This window comes from Lepidochelys olivacea (genome assembly GCF_965140295.1).
Source record: "Lepidochelys olivacea isolate rLepOli2 genome assembly, chromosome: 14".
NCBI lineage: Eukaryota > Metazoa > Chordata > Testudines > Cheloniidae > Lepidochelys > Lepidochelys olivacea.
This window is the reverse complement of record NC_140424.1, coordinates 32,767,884-32,783,341: the sequence shown is the minus strand read 5'-3', so window position 1 is coordinate 32,783,341 and position 15,458 is coordinate 32,767,884. Positions and strand designations below refer to the sequence as shown.

The following is a 15,458-nucleotide window of genomic DNA, read 5'->3' as shown; positions in this document are numbered from 1 at the left end:
GCCTGGTGGAGCCAGCAGCAGTCAGGGCCATGTTCAATATCTAGGGGTTCCTTTCTGTTGATACAACACAGAACTGGCTCAATCCTCCACCCAGTATCCTAGGAAATTTACACACCACCCCTGGGTGTCTCTGAGAGGCAATACTTCCCCACTCACAAGCATAGAGTCTGAGTATAGAAAAGAAACTTTAATAAAAGGAGGGAAGCAACTGGGTGTTAATTTGGGAAAACACTGCAACTAGGGTCCATAAAAATAAACCATGGGTAAACGACCCAACCCCAAGTAGGTTGGGCAGTGTCCTTTCCCCTCAGGTTCTTAAGTCCAGCAACCCAAAAGCCCCCTTCACATGCCCAACCCTTCTCTGCACCCCACTCACAGTTGCTGTCCTTGGTTAGTGCAGACCCAGAGTTCAGAGGTGCATCTGCAGACTTCACCTCCCACCTTGTGTGGAGAGGGGGTAAAGAGGCTCCTTACTTGTAGCGCTGCTCGGGCACTCGCTCGCTGCCCCTCTCTGCCAGCCACCCTGCCAGATGTCTGCTCACCATGCTCACCGCGCCTCTCCACTGTCAGCCTGCTGGCTGCTTGGTCACCGCTGTTGGCACACCTCTCCACCAGCCGCCCTGTTGGCCGCTCACCTTGCTTCTCCACCAGCCGCCCTGCTAGCCACTCATCACGCTTCTTTGCCACTGCCCTGCTGGCTGCTTGTTGCGCCTCTCTGCCTCAACAGCCACTCATTCACCAGCTGTCAGTCACCTTCTGCTGCCATCTGCCTCTCTGCTGTGTCCTCTGCACATCAGTTTCTTAGTAATTTTAGCTCTTAGCAGGCAGGGCAGAAACACAGTCGCACCACAAATGATTTCAGCTCTGATCGAACAATTAAATTAACAAAGAGGGTTCTAATGAAGCCTATTTAATGCTATTATTTGACCTGTGGGGAGGAACAGGTTGAACCAGTCTAGGTAGGACCCTTGGTGAGGGTGTGCTGCCTTCTCACTGGGATACTTGTCCCCACCCCTCTTACTTTCACAGGGCGCTGACATTTGAGCCCCTGGCTTAACAAGGTTCTTTCAACTGAGGATGGTCCCCCTTATTTGGGACAGGTTAAGCACAGTACTGCTTCTCTGTATTCCAACAATAATTACAACATTGGTAACAGCATTTCACTACTCCTGCATTCAGTACTAAAGTGATTTGTACCCAACACCAGTTAAAGTTGATCACTTTGACACCTCTGCATCTGTTGAATATGTAAGCAGAGCAGGAACAAATTGTATTTACATAAACACACGGGGAGTCTCTCCCACTCCCAGCTAGCTGTCAGGGAAGCATTCATTCAGACCCTGCTTACATAAACATAATGTTAACCCTTTAGACATGAGTGGGTAGCCAGTATTCAGGATCTTATGGGTTCTTTCCATTAGAAAGAGAAATTGCTGATGGAGTCAGGTATTTATTTGATGAAATCCTTTTTATTTACATAGAATGTACACAAAGTCCCGCATCATTGAACACAGTAGGAATCAAACAGCAGAAGGCAATTTCTTTGCTCACAATTCCAAGCCGCTTTCAACCAAAACTTTGCCCAACAAGTTCTCTCTTAGCTTTCACATGCTTCAAGTGCTTTTCTGGCTGTCTCTGGCCCTTCTTTGCAGCCTTTTCTGTCTGCTTCTTTAGTGTTTTTTCTCTGCTTCTGCTCTCACACACAAGCACACAGCTCTACCAAAGCAATACCCATCCCTCTGTATTTGCACTATGCCCACATAGCTCAGCTCTTGACCAGACTTGCACATGGCATGTAATTTGAGTGGTGGCTCTGAAAGTTTCAGCTACTTTACTCCATAAAGGAGCTTCATTGCTTCTATCATTTATTCTGAATGAAGGGTGGCTATTACACCCACCAGATTCAATGAGGTTTCACCCTACATCTGGTATAACAATAATTTAACAGAGTAGCAGCCGTGTTAGTCTGTATTCGCAAAAAGAAAAGGAGTACTTGTGGCACCTTAGAGACTAACCAATTTATTTGAGCATAAGCTTTCGTGAACTACAGCTCACTTCCACTGAATGCATCCGATGAAGTGAGCTGTAGCTCACGAAAGCTTATGCTCAAATAAATGAGTTAGTCTCTAAGGTGCCACAAGTACTCCTTTTCTTTTTGTGAATAATTTACAGTTGTGGAAATGCATTATTTCTTGTAAACTCCATATATAATTTCATGCCCCATGGAATATAAAATACATGAAATAGATCTTGTTGTTTGTGTGTATTGTTAAAGAAATGTATATGAATTTCCCATGCTTTCTCTGAGTTTATCTTCCTTGTATCCTGGTACATTTCTTAGCTCGTTTTAAAGTGGTTGGACCTGACCAGCCTGTCATTGCCACTGTGGGAGAAGAGATTGTGTTACCCTGTCACCTGTCCCCCAAGATGAGCGCTGAGAACATGGAGGTGACGTGGTTCCGGTCCCAACTCTCTCCATTTGTTCATCGCTATAGTGATGGAAAGGACCAGTATGGGCAGCAGATGTCAGAATATCAGCGGAGGACAGAGCTCTTTAAAGATGGTCTCACCGATGGAAATGTTGCCTTGAGAATTTTCAATATCAGACCTTCTGATGAAGGACAGTATAGCTGTTTTGTTCAAAAGGGTATGGATTATGAAGAAGCCCAATTGGAACTAAAGGTGTCAGGTCAGTAGCGTGTGGGGAAGCAATAGATGTGATATATCTTAATTTTTAGTAAGGCTGTTGGCACAATCCCACATGACAATCTCATAAGCAAACCAGGGAAATGTGGTTTGGCTGAAATTGCTAGAAGGTGGGTGCACAACCTGATTAAAAAATTGAACCCAAAGAGTAGTTATCAGTTGTTTGCTGTTAAATTAGGAGGATGTATCAAATGGGATCCCACATGGGTCATTCCTCAGTCCGGTACTATTCAATATTTTCATTAATTACTTAGATGATGCAGTAGAGAGTACACTTATAAAATGTGCAGATGTCACCAAGCTGGGAAAGATGCAGTCCCTTTGGAGGGCAGGATTAGAATTCAAAATGATCTTGATAAACTGGAGTATTGGTCTGAAATCAACAACATGAAATTGAGTAAAAACATGCAAAGAGAAATACACGTAGGAAGGAAAAAATAAATGCACAAATACAATATGGGAATAACTGTCTGTGCAGCAATGCTGCAGAAAAGGATGTGGAGATTTTAGTGGACCACAAAGTGAATATGGAGCCAACAGTATGATGCTGCAGTGAAAAAAAAGGAGATTTAGGCTACATAGCAGGAAAATCTTTCTAACTATGAAGATAGTTAAGCACTGGAACAGGTAACCTAGGCAGGTCATGGAATTCTTGCAATTGTAGGTTTTTTAAGAAGGAGGTTTCTACAGTCCAATTGTGCCACAATCACTGTTTTTCTGCATTTAAAAGCCAGGGCCAGGATTAGGGGATAGCAAGCAGGTCAATTGCCCAGGGCCCCACACCACAGGGGGCCCTGCGAAGCTACCTTGCTCAGGCTTCCGCTTCAACCTCGTGTGACGGGTCTCAGGTTTCAGCCATGCACAGCAGGGTGGGGGCTTTGGCTTTCTGCCCTGGGCCCCAGCAAGTCTAATGCTGACCCTGTTTGGTGGACCCCTTGAAACCTGCTCATAGCCCCCTGTGGGGCCACAGACCCCTGGCTGAGAACCGCTGGACTAGATGACCTTTTGAGTTCCCTTCCAATCCTATAGTTCTATGTGCCTGTATTTCCTTTGGAGAGCGTTCTCAGTGATTCTTATTTGCATTTTACTATTCAAAATTTCCTGTTACCTTCAATTTATTTCCTATCAGTAACTCCAGTGTGTCACTTTTGTAAATCGGATTTAAGTTCCTATGTCATTTGGGTGGTTTTGAAAAATTTCCCCAAGTCCGTTGCGAGGAATGATTCTTCATCCAAACATGAAGTACATTGGATAAGGGGTACACTAGCTACTCCACGTCTGAAAATGAGTGGCTAGTGTTCTGCTGGCTCCTTGTCACTCTGGTGCTATCTCGTTTCATTCTGGTGAAGGCTGCTAAAACTTTAAGGAGGGAGAACAATTCCTCCTGTGAAAGCCCATTCCTCCTCCACTGCTTTTCACCAGTGAAGAGGGGCTTAGGAGCAGCCACACATACTGAGCTCTGGGTTAAACTTGACCAGACATGGACAGACTTTTCTCCTCTGTCTTTGACATGTACCCATAGGGCTAGCTAAAGCAGACTGTATATGATCAAAGAAGAGATATTTCACCTGAAGGTACATTTGAAATATAACTTTTATTTTTCTCAATCTTTTTCTTTATCCGTTAGTGTTAAGATCATTTACCAGCTAACGGATTCATGAAATCATGAAATACAATGTTTTGCCATGTGTAGATCCTGGAATGGAAAACTAGTGAAGGAAAAAGTTTTCCCTTCCCGCTCCATGAAATAATTATAATTTCTTGCTCATATTGTTTCCTGAGTCCATGAGTATAGGGAATAAAAGGAAAGTTTAAATGTTTATCCTCCAGGCTGAACATGTGCATAAATTAATACTGATTTATTAATTTGCTCTAGCTTCAGGCACTGCTCCTCACATCTCTGTTGAGGATTATCAGGATGGAGGGATCCGGGTGGTGTGTCGATTGGTTGGCTGGTACCCACAGCCTGAGGTGCTGTGGAGAGATGCCAGTGGACAGCATTTACCATCGCTCTCTGAAACAAATTCCAAAGAAGCCAATGAGCTGTTTGACATTGAAAATTCCATCATTATTACAGAGAATTCACACCAGAACTTGTCTTGCGTAGTCAAGAGCACCCACACCAACCGAAAAAAGGAATCAACATTATTTTATATATCAGGTCAGTTACCACCAAAGCAACACACTGTGATCAGCAACAGAAAAAATACAACAGCAGATTGGTTAACTACATTAAAATGTATCAATAGCAATGAAGGCTAGAGTATGATATTTAGACAAAAAACCCTACAAAAGAAACAAACCAATGGTGGAATTTTCAAAAAGTATCCTGAAAGTCAACAAGACTCATGCTCCTAAATAATTCAGACACTTTTGAAGATCCCACCTATACTGTATAGCAGAGGTGGCCAAATTTACTGACTCTCCAAGCCACATATGACAATCTTCAGAAGTTTGAGAGCTGGGGCATGACTGCAGGAGTTTGGGGCTTCAAATCTGTGGGGAGGGGGGTCTCAGGGCTTCAGCCCCATGGGAAGCACCTGCTGGGGCTTGGGGCTTCAGGAGTGGGGCTGAAACCCGAGACCTTCCTCCCTGCAGTGGTGACACGGCGGGACACATGGGGTCACATGCTCCCCCAGACTTTTGCCAGGATTTGCTGGCCCTGCTTGGTCACATGGTGTCGCCCTGTGTGACAGCTGCCGGAGCCGGCAAGCTGGGAGCTGTGACTATGAGGAGAGGCAGCTGGGAACTGCAGGGGGAGCTTCTGCTTTTGCTTCTGCCTGAGAGCTCTTTTGGGACCATGGAGAGGAGGGGCTCAGAGCATAGCCCCAGCTGGGGCTGAGCTCTCACCCACGGCCGGGACTGCAGCAGAGCAATTGGCCCTGGCCAGAGCGCCAAGCCCAGAGCCCATCCCCCGTTCCACCATTCCTCCCAAGGCCCTACCCGTGGCCCCACCCCATTCCACCCCTTCCCCTGTGAGCCTGCCCCTGTTCCAACCACGAACCTGCCCCCATTCCACCCCCACTCCACCTCTTCTCTCGAGGCCCACACCCCGCTTGTTCCTTTCCACCCTGTCTGCTGCCACCCCGAGTCCAGAAAGGCTCTGTGTCCCCACTGTGGCCCTGGAGTAAGAGCTCCTCCACCCCCAAGGCTGTAGCAGTGGGGATTTTTCCGGGGGCCCCAAATTGGCCAGGACCCCTGGGCATAGGCCCTGTGGGTCTGTGCGGTAATCCGCCACTGCACTCCCGCTTCTGGCCTCTCCCCAAGCCTCCATTACGCACCGCCCATGATTGCAGCCCCAGTGTGCTGAGCACTGTACAAATAAACTATGATAGTTCTAAACTAAATGAACAAGACAAGCAAAAGACTGGACAGGAAATAGAGCAACAGAGGGGAAATGACATAGTAAAGCTCATACAGCAGGGCACCAGAAGTGTGGGGAACATAATTCAGTCTCCTGAGTCTGAAGCCAGTGCTTTAGGCATTGGACAAGGTTGTCTCTTTGTGCAACAACAGCAGTGAATTAAACCAGGCTGATTCATACGCTGATCTGTGAATTGATGCCTGTGTTGGTTGGAGTCCTTGTAATATAGGTTTCTGGTGCTCTGTGCACTGCAGACAGGGCTGTATTTCCACCTTTGTTTTAGACTACTCCTGCTGGAGGTAGCTTTATATGATGTGGAATCCTTTGATTTTTGCCCTTACTTACAGAGTGATGTGAGTCCCTCTAGGGTTTTCTTTTACAGCTGCCTTTTTCCCAAAGGCGAATCCATGGATGGTGGCTCTGTCGGTGATCCTGATGATTTTCGCATGTTTCATTGGTATCACTATTTATTTATTTAAAATAAAAGGTAAACATTATAAAGGAAAATATAATGCAAGATTTTCTTCTAATAAAAGCAGTAAGGCTACATCTGAAAAACTAAAAAGTAACATGAAAAATGTAGAAGCAACAAAAAATAATGGTTTTGTATGGAAATGTCCTTGCAAAGGAACTTCACTGAGTTACACCAGCTGAGCCTTCACATTTATATATAACGGGACACATAAAATTAGAGAAAAGTGAAAAGAGAAGACATCCCAGGCTGTGAGATGAGTTAGGGCAGTGGCTCTCAACCTTTCCAGACCACTGCACCCCTTTCAGGAGTCTGATTTGTCTTGCATACCACAAGTTTCTCCTGACTTAAAAATCACTTGCTTAGGGTATGTCTACACTACAAAATTAGGTCGAATTTATAGAAGTCGTTTTTTTAGAAATCGTTTTTATATATTCGAGTGTGTGTGTCCCCACAGAAAATGCTCTAAGTGCATTAACTCGGTGGAGTGCTTCCACAGTACCAAGGCAAACGTCGACTTCCGGAGAGTTGCACTGTGGGTAGTTATCCCACAGTTCCCGCAGTCTCTGCTGCCCATTGGAATTCTGGGTTGAGATCCCAATGCCTGATGGGGCTAAAACATTGTCGCGGGTGGTTCTGGGTACATATCATCAGGCCTCCGTTCCCTCCCTCCCTCCATGAAAGCAAGGGCAGACAATCATTTTGCGCCTTTTTTCTTGAGTTACCTGTGCAGACGCCATACCACGGCAAGCATGGAGCCCGCTCAGGTAACCGTCACCGTATGTCTACTGGGTGCTGGCAGACGTGGTACTGCATTGCTACTCAGCAGCAGCAACCCCTTGCCTTGTGGCAGCAGACTGTACAATAGGACTGGTAGCCGTCATCGTCATGTCCGAGGTGCTCCTGGCCATGTCGGCCAGGAGCACCTGGGCAGACATGGGTGCAGGGACTACATTAGAAGTGACTTGACCAGGTCATTCTCTTTAGTCCTGCAGTCAGTCCTATTGAACCATCTTATGGTGAGCAGGAGGCGATATGGATAGCTAGCAGTCCTATTGTACCATCTCCTGCCGAGCAGCCATGAGATGTGGATGGCTTGCAGTCCTTCTGCACCGTCTGCTGCCAGCCAAAGATGTAAAAGATAGATGGAGTGGATCAAAACAAGAAAAAGACTAGATTTGTTTTGTACTCATTCACTTCCCCCCCTCCCGCCCCGTCTAGGGGACTCATTCCTCTAGGTCACACTGCAGTCACTCACAGAGAAGGTGCAGCAAGGTAAATCTAGCTATGTATCAATCAGAGGCCAGACCAACCTGCTTGTTCCAATAAGAACAATTACTTAGGTGCACCATTTCTTATTGGAACCCTCCATGAAGTCCTGCCTGAAATACTCCTTGATGTAAAGCCACCCCCTTTGTTGATTTTAATTCCCTGTAAGCCAACCCTGTAAGCCATGTCATCAGTCGCCCCTCCCTCCGTCAGAGCAACGACAGACAATCATTCCGTGACTTTTTTCTGTGTGGATGCCATACCAAGGCAAGCATGGAGGCCGCTCAGCTCACTTTGGCAATTAGGAGCACATTAAACACCACACACATTATCCAGCAGTATATGCAGCACCAGAACCTGGCAGAGCGATACTGGGCGAGGAGGCGATGTCAGTGTGGTCACGTGAGTGATCAGGACATGGACACAGATTTCTCTGAAAGCATGGGCCCTGCCAGTGCATGCATCATGGTGCTAATGGGGCAGGTTCATGCGGTGGAACACCGATTCTGGGCTTGGGAAACAAGCACAGACTGGTGGGACCGCATCGTGTTGCAGGTCTGGGACGATTCCCAGTGGCTGCGAAACTTTCGCATGCGTAAGGGCACTTTCATGGAACTTTGTGACTTGCTTTCCCCTGCCCTGAAACGCATGAATACCAAGATGAGAGCAGCCCTCACAGTTGAGAAGCAAGTGGCGATAGCCCTGTGGAAGCTTGCAACGCCAGACAGCTACCAGTCAGTTGGGAATCAATTTGGATTGGGTAAATCTACTGTGGGGGCTGCTGTGATGCAAGTAGCCCACGCAATCAAAGATCTGCTGATATCAAGGGCAGTGACCCTGGGAAATGTGCAGGTCATAGTGGATGGCTTTGCTGCAATGGGATTCCCTAACTGTGGTGGGCCATAGATGGAACCCATATCCCTATCTTGGCACCGGAGCACCAAGCCAGCGACTACATAAACTGCAAGGGGTACTTTTAAATAGTGCTGCAAGCTCTGGTGGATCACAAGGGACGTTTCACCAACATCAGTGTGGGATGGCCGGGAAAGGTACATGACGCTCGCATCTTCAGGAACTCTGGTCTGTTTCAAAAGCTGCAGGAAGGGACTTTATTCCCAGACCAGAAGATAACTGTTGGGGATGTTGAAATGCCTATATGTATCCTTGGGGACCCAGCCTACCCCTTAATGCCATGGCTCATGAAGCCATACACAGGCAGCCTGGACAGTAGTCAAGAGCTGTTCAACTACAGGCTGAGCAAGTGCAGAATGGTGGTAGAATGTGCATTTGGACGTTTAAAGGCGCGCTGGCGCAGTTTACTGACTCGCTTAGACCTCAGCGAAACCAATATTCCCACTGTTATTACTGCTTGCTGTGCACTCCATAATATCTGTGAGAGTAAGAGGGAGACATTTATGGAGGGGTGGGAGGTTGAGGCAAATCGCCTGGCTGCTGGTTACGTGCAGCCAGACACCAGGGTGGTTAGAAGAGCACAGGAGGGCGCGGTGTGCATCAGAGAAGCTTTGAAAACCAGTTTCATGACTGGCCAGGCTACGGTGTGAAAGTTCTGTTTGTTTCTCCTCAATGAAACCCCCCGCCCCTTGGTTCACTCTACTTCCCTGTAAGCTAACCACCCTCCCCTCCTCCCTTCGATCACTGCTTGCAGAGTCAATAAAGTCATTGTTGCTTCACATTCATGCATTCTTTATTTATTCATCACACAAATAGGGGGATGACTACCAAGGTAGCCCAGGAGGGGTGGTGGAGGAGGGAATGAAAATGCCACCCAGCACTTTAAAAGTTTACAACTTTAAAATTTATTGAATGCCAGCCTTCTGTTTTTTGGGCAATCCTCTGTGGTGGAGTGGCTGGTTGGCCGGAGACCCCCCCACCGCGTTCTTGGGCGTCTGGGTGTGGAGGCTATGGAACTTGGGGAGGAGGGTGGTTAGTTACACAGGGGCTGTAGTGGCAGTCTGTGCTCCAGCTGCCTTTGCTGCAGCTCAACCATACTCTGGAGCATATTAGTTTGATCCTCCAGCAGCCTCAGCATTGAATCCTGCCTCCTCTCATCACGCTGCCACCACCTTTCAGCTTCAGCCCTCTCTTCAGCCCGCCACTTACTCTCTTCAGCCCGCCACCTCTCCTCCCGGTCATTTTGTGCTTTCCTGCACTCTGACATTATTTGCCTCCATGCATTCCTCTGTGCTCTGTCAGTGTGGGAGGACAACGTGAGCTCAGAGAACATTTCATCATAAGTGCGTTTTTTTTTTCTTTCTAATCTTCACTAGCCTCTGGGAAGGAGAAGATCCTGTGATCATTGAAACACATGCAGCTGGCGGAGAAAAAAAAGGGACAGCAGTATTTAAAAAGACACATTTTATAAAACAGTGGCTACAGTCTTTCAGGGTAAACCTTGCTGTTAACATTACATACATAGCACATGTGCTTTCGTTACAAGGTCGCATTTTGCCTCCCCCCACCGCGTGGCTACCCCCTCAACCCTCCCTCCTCCCCGTGGCTCACAGTGGGGAACATTTCTGTTCAGCCACAGGCAAACAACCCAGCAGGAACGGGCACCTCTGAGTGTCCCCTGAAGAAAAGCATCCTATTTCAACCAGGTGACCATGAATGATATCACTCTCCTGAGGATAACACAGAGAGATAAAGAACGGATGTTGTTTGAACGCCAGCAAACATACACTGCAATGCTTTGTTGTACAATGATTCCCGAGTACATGCTACTGGCCTGGAGTGGTAAAGTGTCCTACCATGGAGGACGCAATAAGGCTGCCCTCCCCAGAAACCTTTTGCAAAGGTTTTGGGAGTACATCCAGGAGAGCCATGAATGCCTGGGCAAATTAATCCTTTCACATGCTTGCTTTTAAACCATGTATAGTATTTTAAAAGGTACACTCACTGGAGGTCCCTTCTCCTCCTGCCGGGTCCAGGAGGCAGCCTTGGGTGGGTCCGGGGGGTACTGGCTCCAGGTCCAGGGTGAGAAACCGTTCCTGGCTGTCGGGAAAACTGGTTTCTCCGCTTGCTTGCTGTGAGCTATCTACAACCTCCTCATTATCATCATCTTCTTCGTCCCCAAAACCTGCTTCCGTATTGCCTCCATCTCCATTGAAGGAGTCAAACAACACGGCTGGGGTAGTGGTGGCTGAACCCCCTAAAATGGCATGCAGCTCATCATAGAAGCGGCATGTTTGGGGCTCTGATCCGGAGCGGCCATTCGCCTCTCTGGTTTTCTGGTAGGCTTGCCTCAGCGCCTTAAGTTTCTCGCGGCACTGCTTTGGGTCCCTGTTATGGCCTCTGTCCTTCATGCCCTGGGAGATTTTGACAAAGGTTTTGGCATTTCGAAAACTGGAACGGAGTTCTGATAGCACGGATTCCTCTCCCCATACAGCGATCAGATCCCGTACCTCCCGTTCAGTCCATGCTGGAGCTCTTTTGCGATTCTGGGACTCCATCATGGTCACCTCTGCTGATGAGCTCTGCATGGTCACCTGCAGCTTGCCACGCTGGCCAAACAGGAAATGAGATTCAAAAGTTTGCGATTCTTTTCCTGTCTACCTGGCCAGTGCATCTGAGTTGAGAGTGCTGTCCAGAGCAGTCACAATGGAGCACTCTGGGATAGCTCCTGGAGGCCAATACCGTCGAATTGTGTCCACAGTACCCCAAATTCGAGCCGGCAAGGTCGATTTAAGCGCTAATCCACTTGTCAGGGATGGAGTAAGGAAATCGATTTTAAGAGCCCTTTAAGTCAAAATAAAGGGCTTCATCGTGTGGACGGGTGCAGGTTTACATCGATTTAATGCTGCTAAATTCGACCTAAAGTCCTAGTGTAGACCAGGGCTTGGAGTCATTATGGATAGTTTTCTGAAAACATCCACTTAATGTGAAGCATCAGTCAAAAAAGCAAACAGAATGTTGTGAATCATTAAGAAAGGGATAGATACCTCTGTGTAAATCCATGGTACACCCACATCTTGAATACTGCATGCAGATGTAGTCACCCCATCTCAAAAAATATATGTTGGGATTGGAAAAGGTTCAGAAAAGGGCAACAAAATTTATTAGGGATATGGAACAGCTTCCGTATGAGGAGACATTAATAAAACTGGGACTTTTCAGCTTGGAAAAGAAACAACTGAGGGGAGGTATGATTGAGGTCTATAAAATCATCACTGGTGTGGAGAAAATAAATAAGGAAGTGTTATTTACTCCTTCTCATAACACAAGAACTAGGGGGTCATAAAATGAAATTAATAGGCAGCAGGTTTAAAAGAAACAAAAGGAAGTATTTCTTCACACAACGCAGAGTCAACCTGTGGAATTCTTTGCCAGAGGATGTTGTGAAGGCCAAGCCTATAACAAGGTTCAAAAAAGAACTAGATAAGTTCATGGATGATAGGTCCATCAATGGCTATTAGCCAGGATGGGCAGGGATGGTGTCCCTAGCCTCTGTTTGCCAGAAGATGGGAATGGGCTATGGGATGATCACTTGATGATTACCTGTTTTGTTCATTCCCTCTGGGGGCATCTGGCATTGGCCACTGTCGGAAGACAGGATACTGGGCTAGATGGACCTTTGGTCTGACCCAGTATGGCCATTCATATTTTCTAGTAATAATTTTTATTTATCGCTGTTTATTTTATTTATTTATTTGTTTGGGAAATGTGATACCGACATTGGTGTCATTATCTTTCCTCCAACAAGTAAAATTTTCCACAAATTTGTCTCCTCATTATTATTATTATTTATTATTTATTATTTATTATGGGAGAGATTTTAGAACCAGAAACACCACTATCATCAATAAGAGCTTTGTCATTGACTTCAGGGAGTGAAGGATCAAGCACTAAATGCACAAGTCCTAGAACAATACAGTTGATAATATTAGGGCCTGAAATTACACTCCTTGCACCCCTAAAGCTCCCAACAAAGTTGCTGGATATGTAGGATATGCCAGGAAGCAGGACTGGGCTCTAATTCTGCTGGGAATTCAGAACTTTCACAACTTGGAAATACTCACTCTTTGATATTGAACTCCAATGTAGTCACATGATTAGTAAAACAAAAATTTAATGTTTATCGAGGTGCTAAGGATTCATATAATGAAAACATTTCTTTCAATCTACATTAACTGTAAATATTCTTAAACAACTTGCTTTTCAAATGTTTTCTCCTAATAGAAACTGTTCTATGAAGTTGTTTGCTGTTAATTTTTGTTGTTGTGATTATTGGTAATAAAGGAACACCAACTTGAAACTCACATGAAATATCACAATAATGTATTGATGATAATTCAATAGGTAGGAGATGAGAACATAGAGAACATGATTTAAGATGTATCTTCACTGAGGGTGAAATTCCCCTCCTGCGGGAGGTGACATTAAGTGGGAGACAAGGGGGACTCTGTGCCCTCCTGCACAGCGGGGAAGGGCTTCATGCCAGCTTGGTATCAGTTTTTCCCCTTTGTGCAGAGTTGTTTCTGATAGATACAAGTTAGGTCTATTCTTGGTGTCATCTTGTTATTTACAGAATATGTAGAGGAAAGTCTTTTATCCTAGAACACAGTAGAAACCAACAACAGCAGACAGTTTCCTTGCTCAGAAAATCCCCAATCTTCCACTGTAGTGAGCTCTGTGCCCAAGGAGCCCTATCTGCTTCCGTTCACACCCATAACTCCTTTGCCAGGTTTCTTTTGGTTTTCTACCTCCAACAAACACACATGCACGCACGTGCGCGCACACACACACACACACACACACACACACGGTCTTTTAGCCCCTGAGTTCACTATCAGTGATAGCCCTGTTAATCTACCTGGGTTGGCTTTGTGCCCAGTGCACTGGGCAGTAGTTTTCATTATTTCTAGCTGGATCACAACACAAAAGGCCATAATGATTCTTTCTACTGAACCTGAAGGCAGATGCTTGGGTTTAACAAAGTCTGTGATCCTCTTTGGATCAAAATCCTATTAACACCTGCCAAAATAACGTCAACAACTGCTGAGAAAGAGGTGTGTGTGTGTGTGGCTATATGTACTATAAATCTATGCAGGAAGCCAGAAGCTGGGGCTGGACAGTGAAGTACAGGGAGAAATGAAGATAGAGACTGAGGAGTTTTAGGGATAGCTCTGTTTCCTTATTATAACAACATGATCTGGTCAGTGATATAGAAAATGACTCTGTTGAGCTTTACCATTGTCACATGACAAGTATCAGGTCAGCAGAGAAATGGGAGTGAAGCTGCCAGGCCAGGATTTTGTAGATTCCAGATAGGGGATGTGCAGGAGCTGCAGCTGAGATCAAAGTGAGTACACTGGCCATTGCGAGGCTTCAGAGGTGCTCTGTGTCCTGCCTGTGGTATCTTTACTGAAATCTCTTTTTGCTAACAAAGTGCAGTGCACCTGAGCTCTATAGTGCTGGGCCCTACAGAAACACCCCATGCTAGGGAAGTAAATAAATGCATCTATTCCAGGGAGGAAAAAGTTCCTAGCAACTTTCAGGTTTAAAACCAAGCCCTTTTTGAATCATCACAGCTAAGTATTGTCAATTGTAACATCTCTCTGCCCAACACTCCCATAACTCAGACACTGCCCTCTTTAGCGATAGTGTGAATTTCATACATAGAGAATACAGCCTTTCAACTGTGTATCCAGGGGGATAGAAGCTCTGGATGATAAAACTGGATATAATAATGAATATTTATTTCTCTACATTTTTAGGGAAACTTACTGCAGAGCTTGGTAAGTCTTCTTTTGCTTCTTTCTATTTTTTGCACGCAGTTGTATACTGATCAGAGAGTTTTGTTGTCATTGTGGTGTTGACGTTTATTTAGTTTTTTTGTTAGGTTGATTGATTTTGGGGGGGCAGGGTTGTTTTTCTGATTATTTATTTCTTGGGGGAGGTTGTTTTTCTTTTTTCAATTTCGATTTTAAAAAATGTGGAATAGAGGTAAGGCTGATCAATGTCACACAGAATAAACAAAATAAGATAAGGGATTTGAAAAGAAAGGAGCTGTCAGATTTAACTTTGATCCTGACAGTACTGAGAAATAGTGCAGAAAAGAAGTGGAAAATGGATCTTTGTCATAAAATTGAAATTAAATTGGCAATGTTTTGAAGAAAAATGTTTGTTTCTGAAAAAGGCAATTTGTCAAGAAAAACACTTTTAATTCAAAAATTAGGATTAGCTTTCAGATTTGACTTGCTGTATCTGAGTAGAACTCATGGGACTCAGTGGAGTGACTCCGATCTGTAAAGTTAAGCACGTGCAGCCATCTTTTCACGATTGCTGCACATATATGTTCTATTCTGCTCCCTCTGAAATAGATGGGAGATTTTTCACTGACCTCGGTGGGACCAGGTTCAGGCTTTTCTGACCAGGTATTTTGCATCCTAATTCTAATGTGTCCGTTGAAAAATCAGATCGTAAGTTTTTTGACAGTTGCATAGTTAATGGAACCTGACATAATACAAAAGAGTGTGTTAAAGGTGTAGCCTCTGTGAGAGAAGCACTTACACAATCTAGGTGTGTTTCTGATTCTTTATTTTATCATAAACATCTGATAGACATTATAAATCTATTTTTCCCTCAGTGTACCATTCTGTACCCTATTGAATCCTAGAGAATTTGTTC

At 45.4% G+C, this 15,458-nt stretch overlaps 2 protein-coding genes and 1 pseudogene across 3 annotated transcripts in view; 2 read left to right on the top strand and 1 right to left on the bottom strand.

Annotated features, from left to right (window-relative positions):
• Positions 1–15,458, top strand: part of LOC311530635 (C-type lectin domain family 2 member D-like) — a 240,704-nt pseudogene that overhangs the window by 136,133 nt on the left and 89,113 nt on the right. The window lies entirely within an intron of this gene.
• Positions 1–15,458, bottom strand: part of LOC311530637 (C-type lectin domain family 2 member D-like) — a 322,581-nt gene that overhangs the window by 296,529 nt on the left and 10,594 nt on the right.
• LOC311530579 (butyrophilin subfamily 1 member A1-like) overlaps positions 1–15,458 on the top strand; it is a 42,955-nt gene that overhangs the window by 24,474 nt on the left and 3,023 nt on the right. Inside the window, 4 exon segments of the mRNA XM_084647375.1 lie at positions 2,342–2,689; positions 4,583–4,867; positions 6,453–6,557; positions 14,546–14,566. Of these exon segments, the coding sequence (XP_084503501.1) occupies positions 2,342–2,689; positions 4,583–4,867; positions 6,453–6,557; positions 14,546–14,566 (759 nt within the window).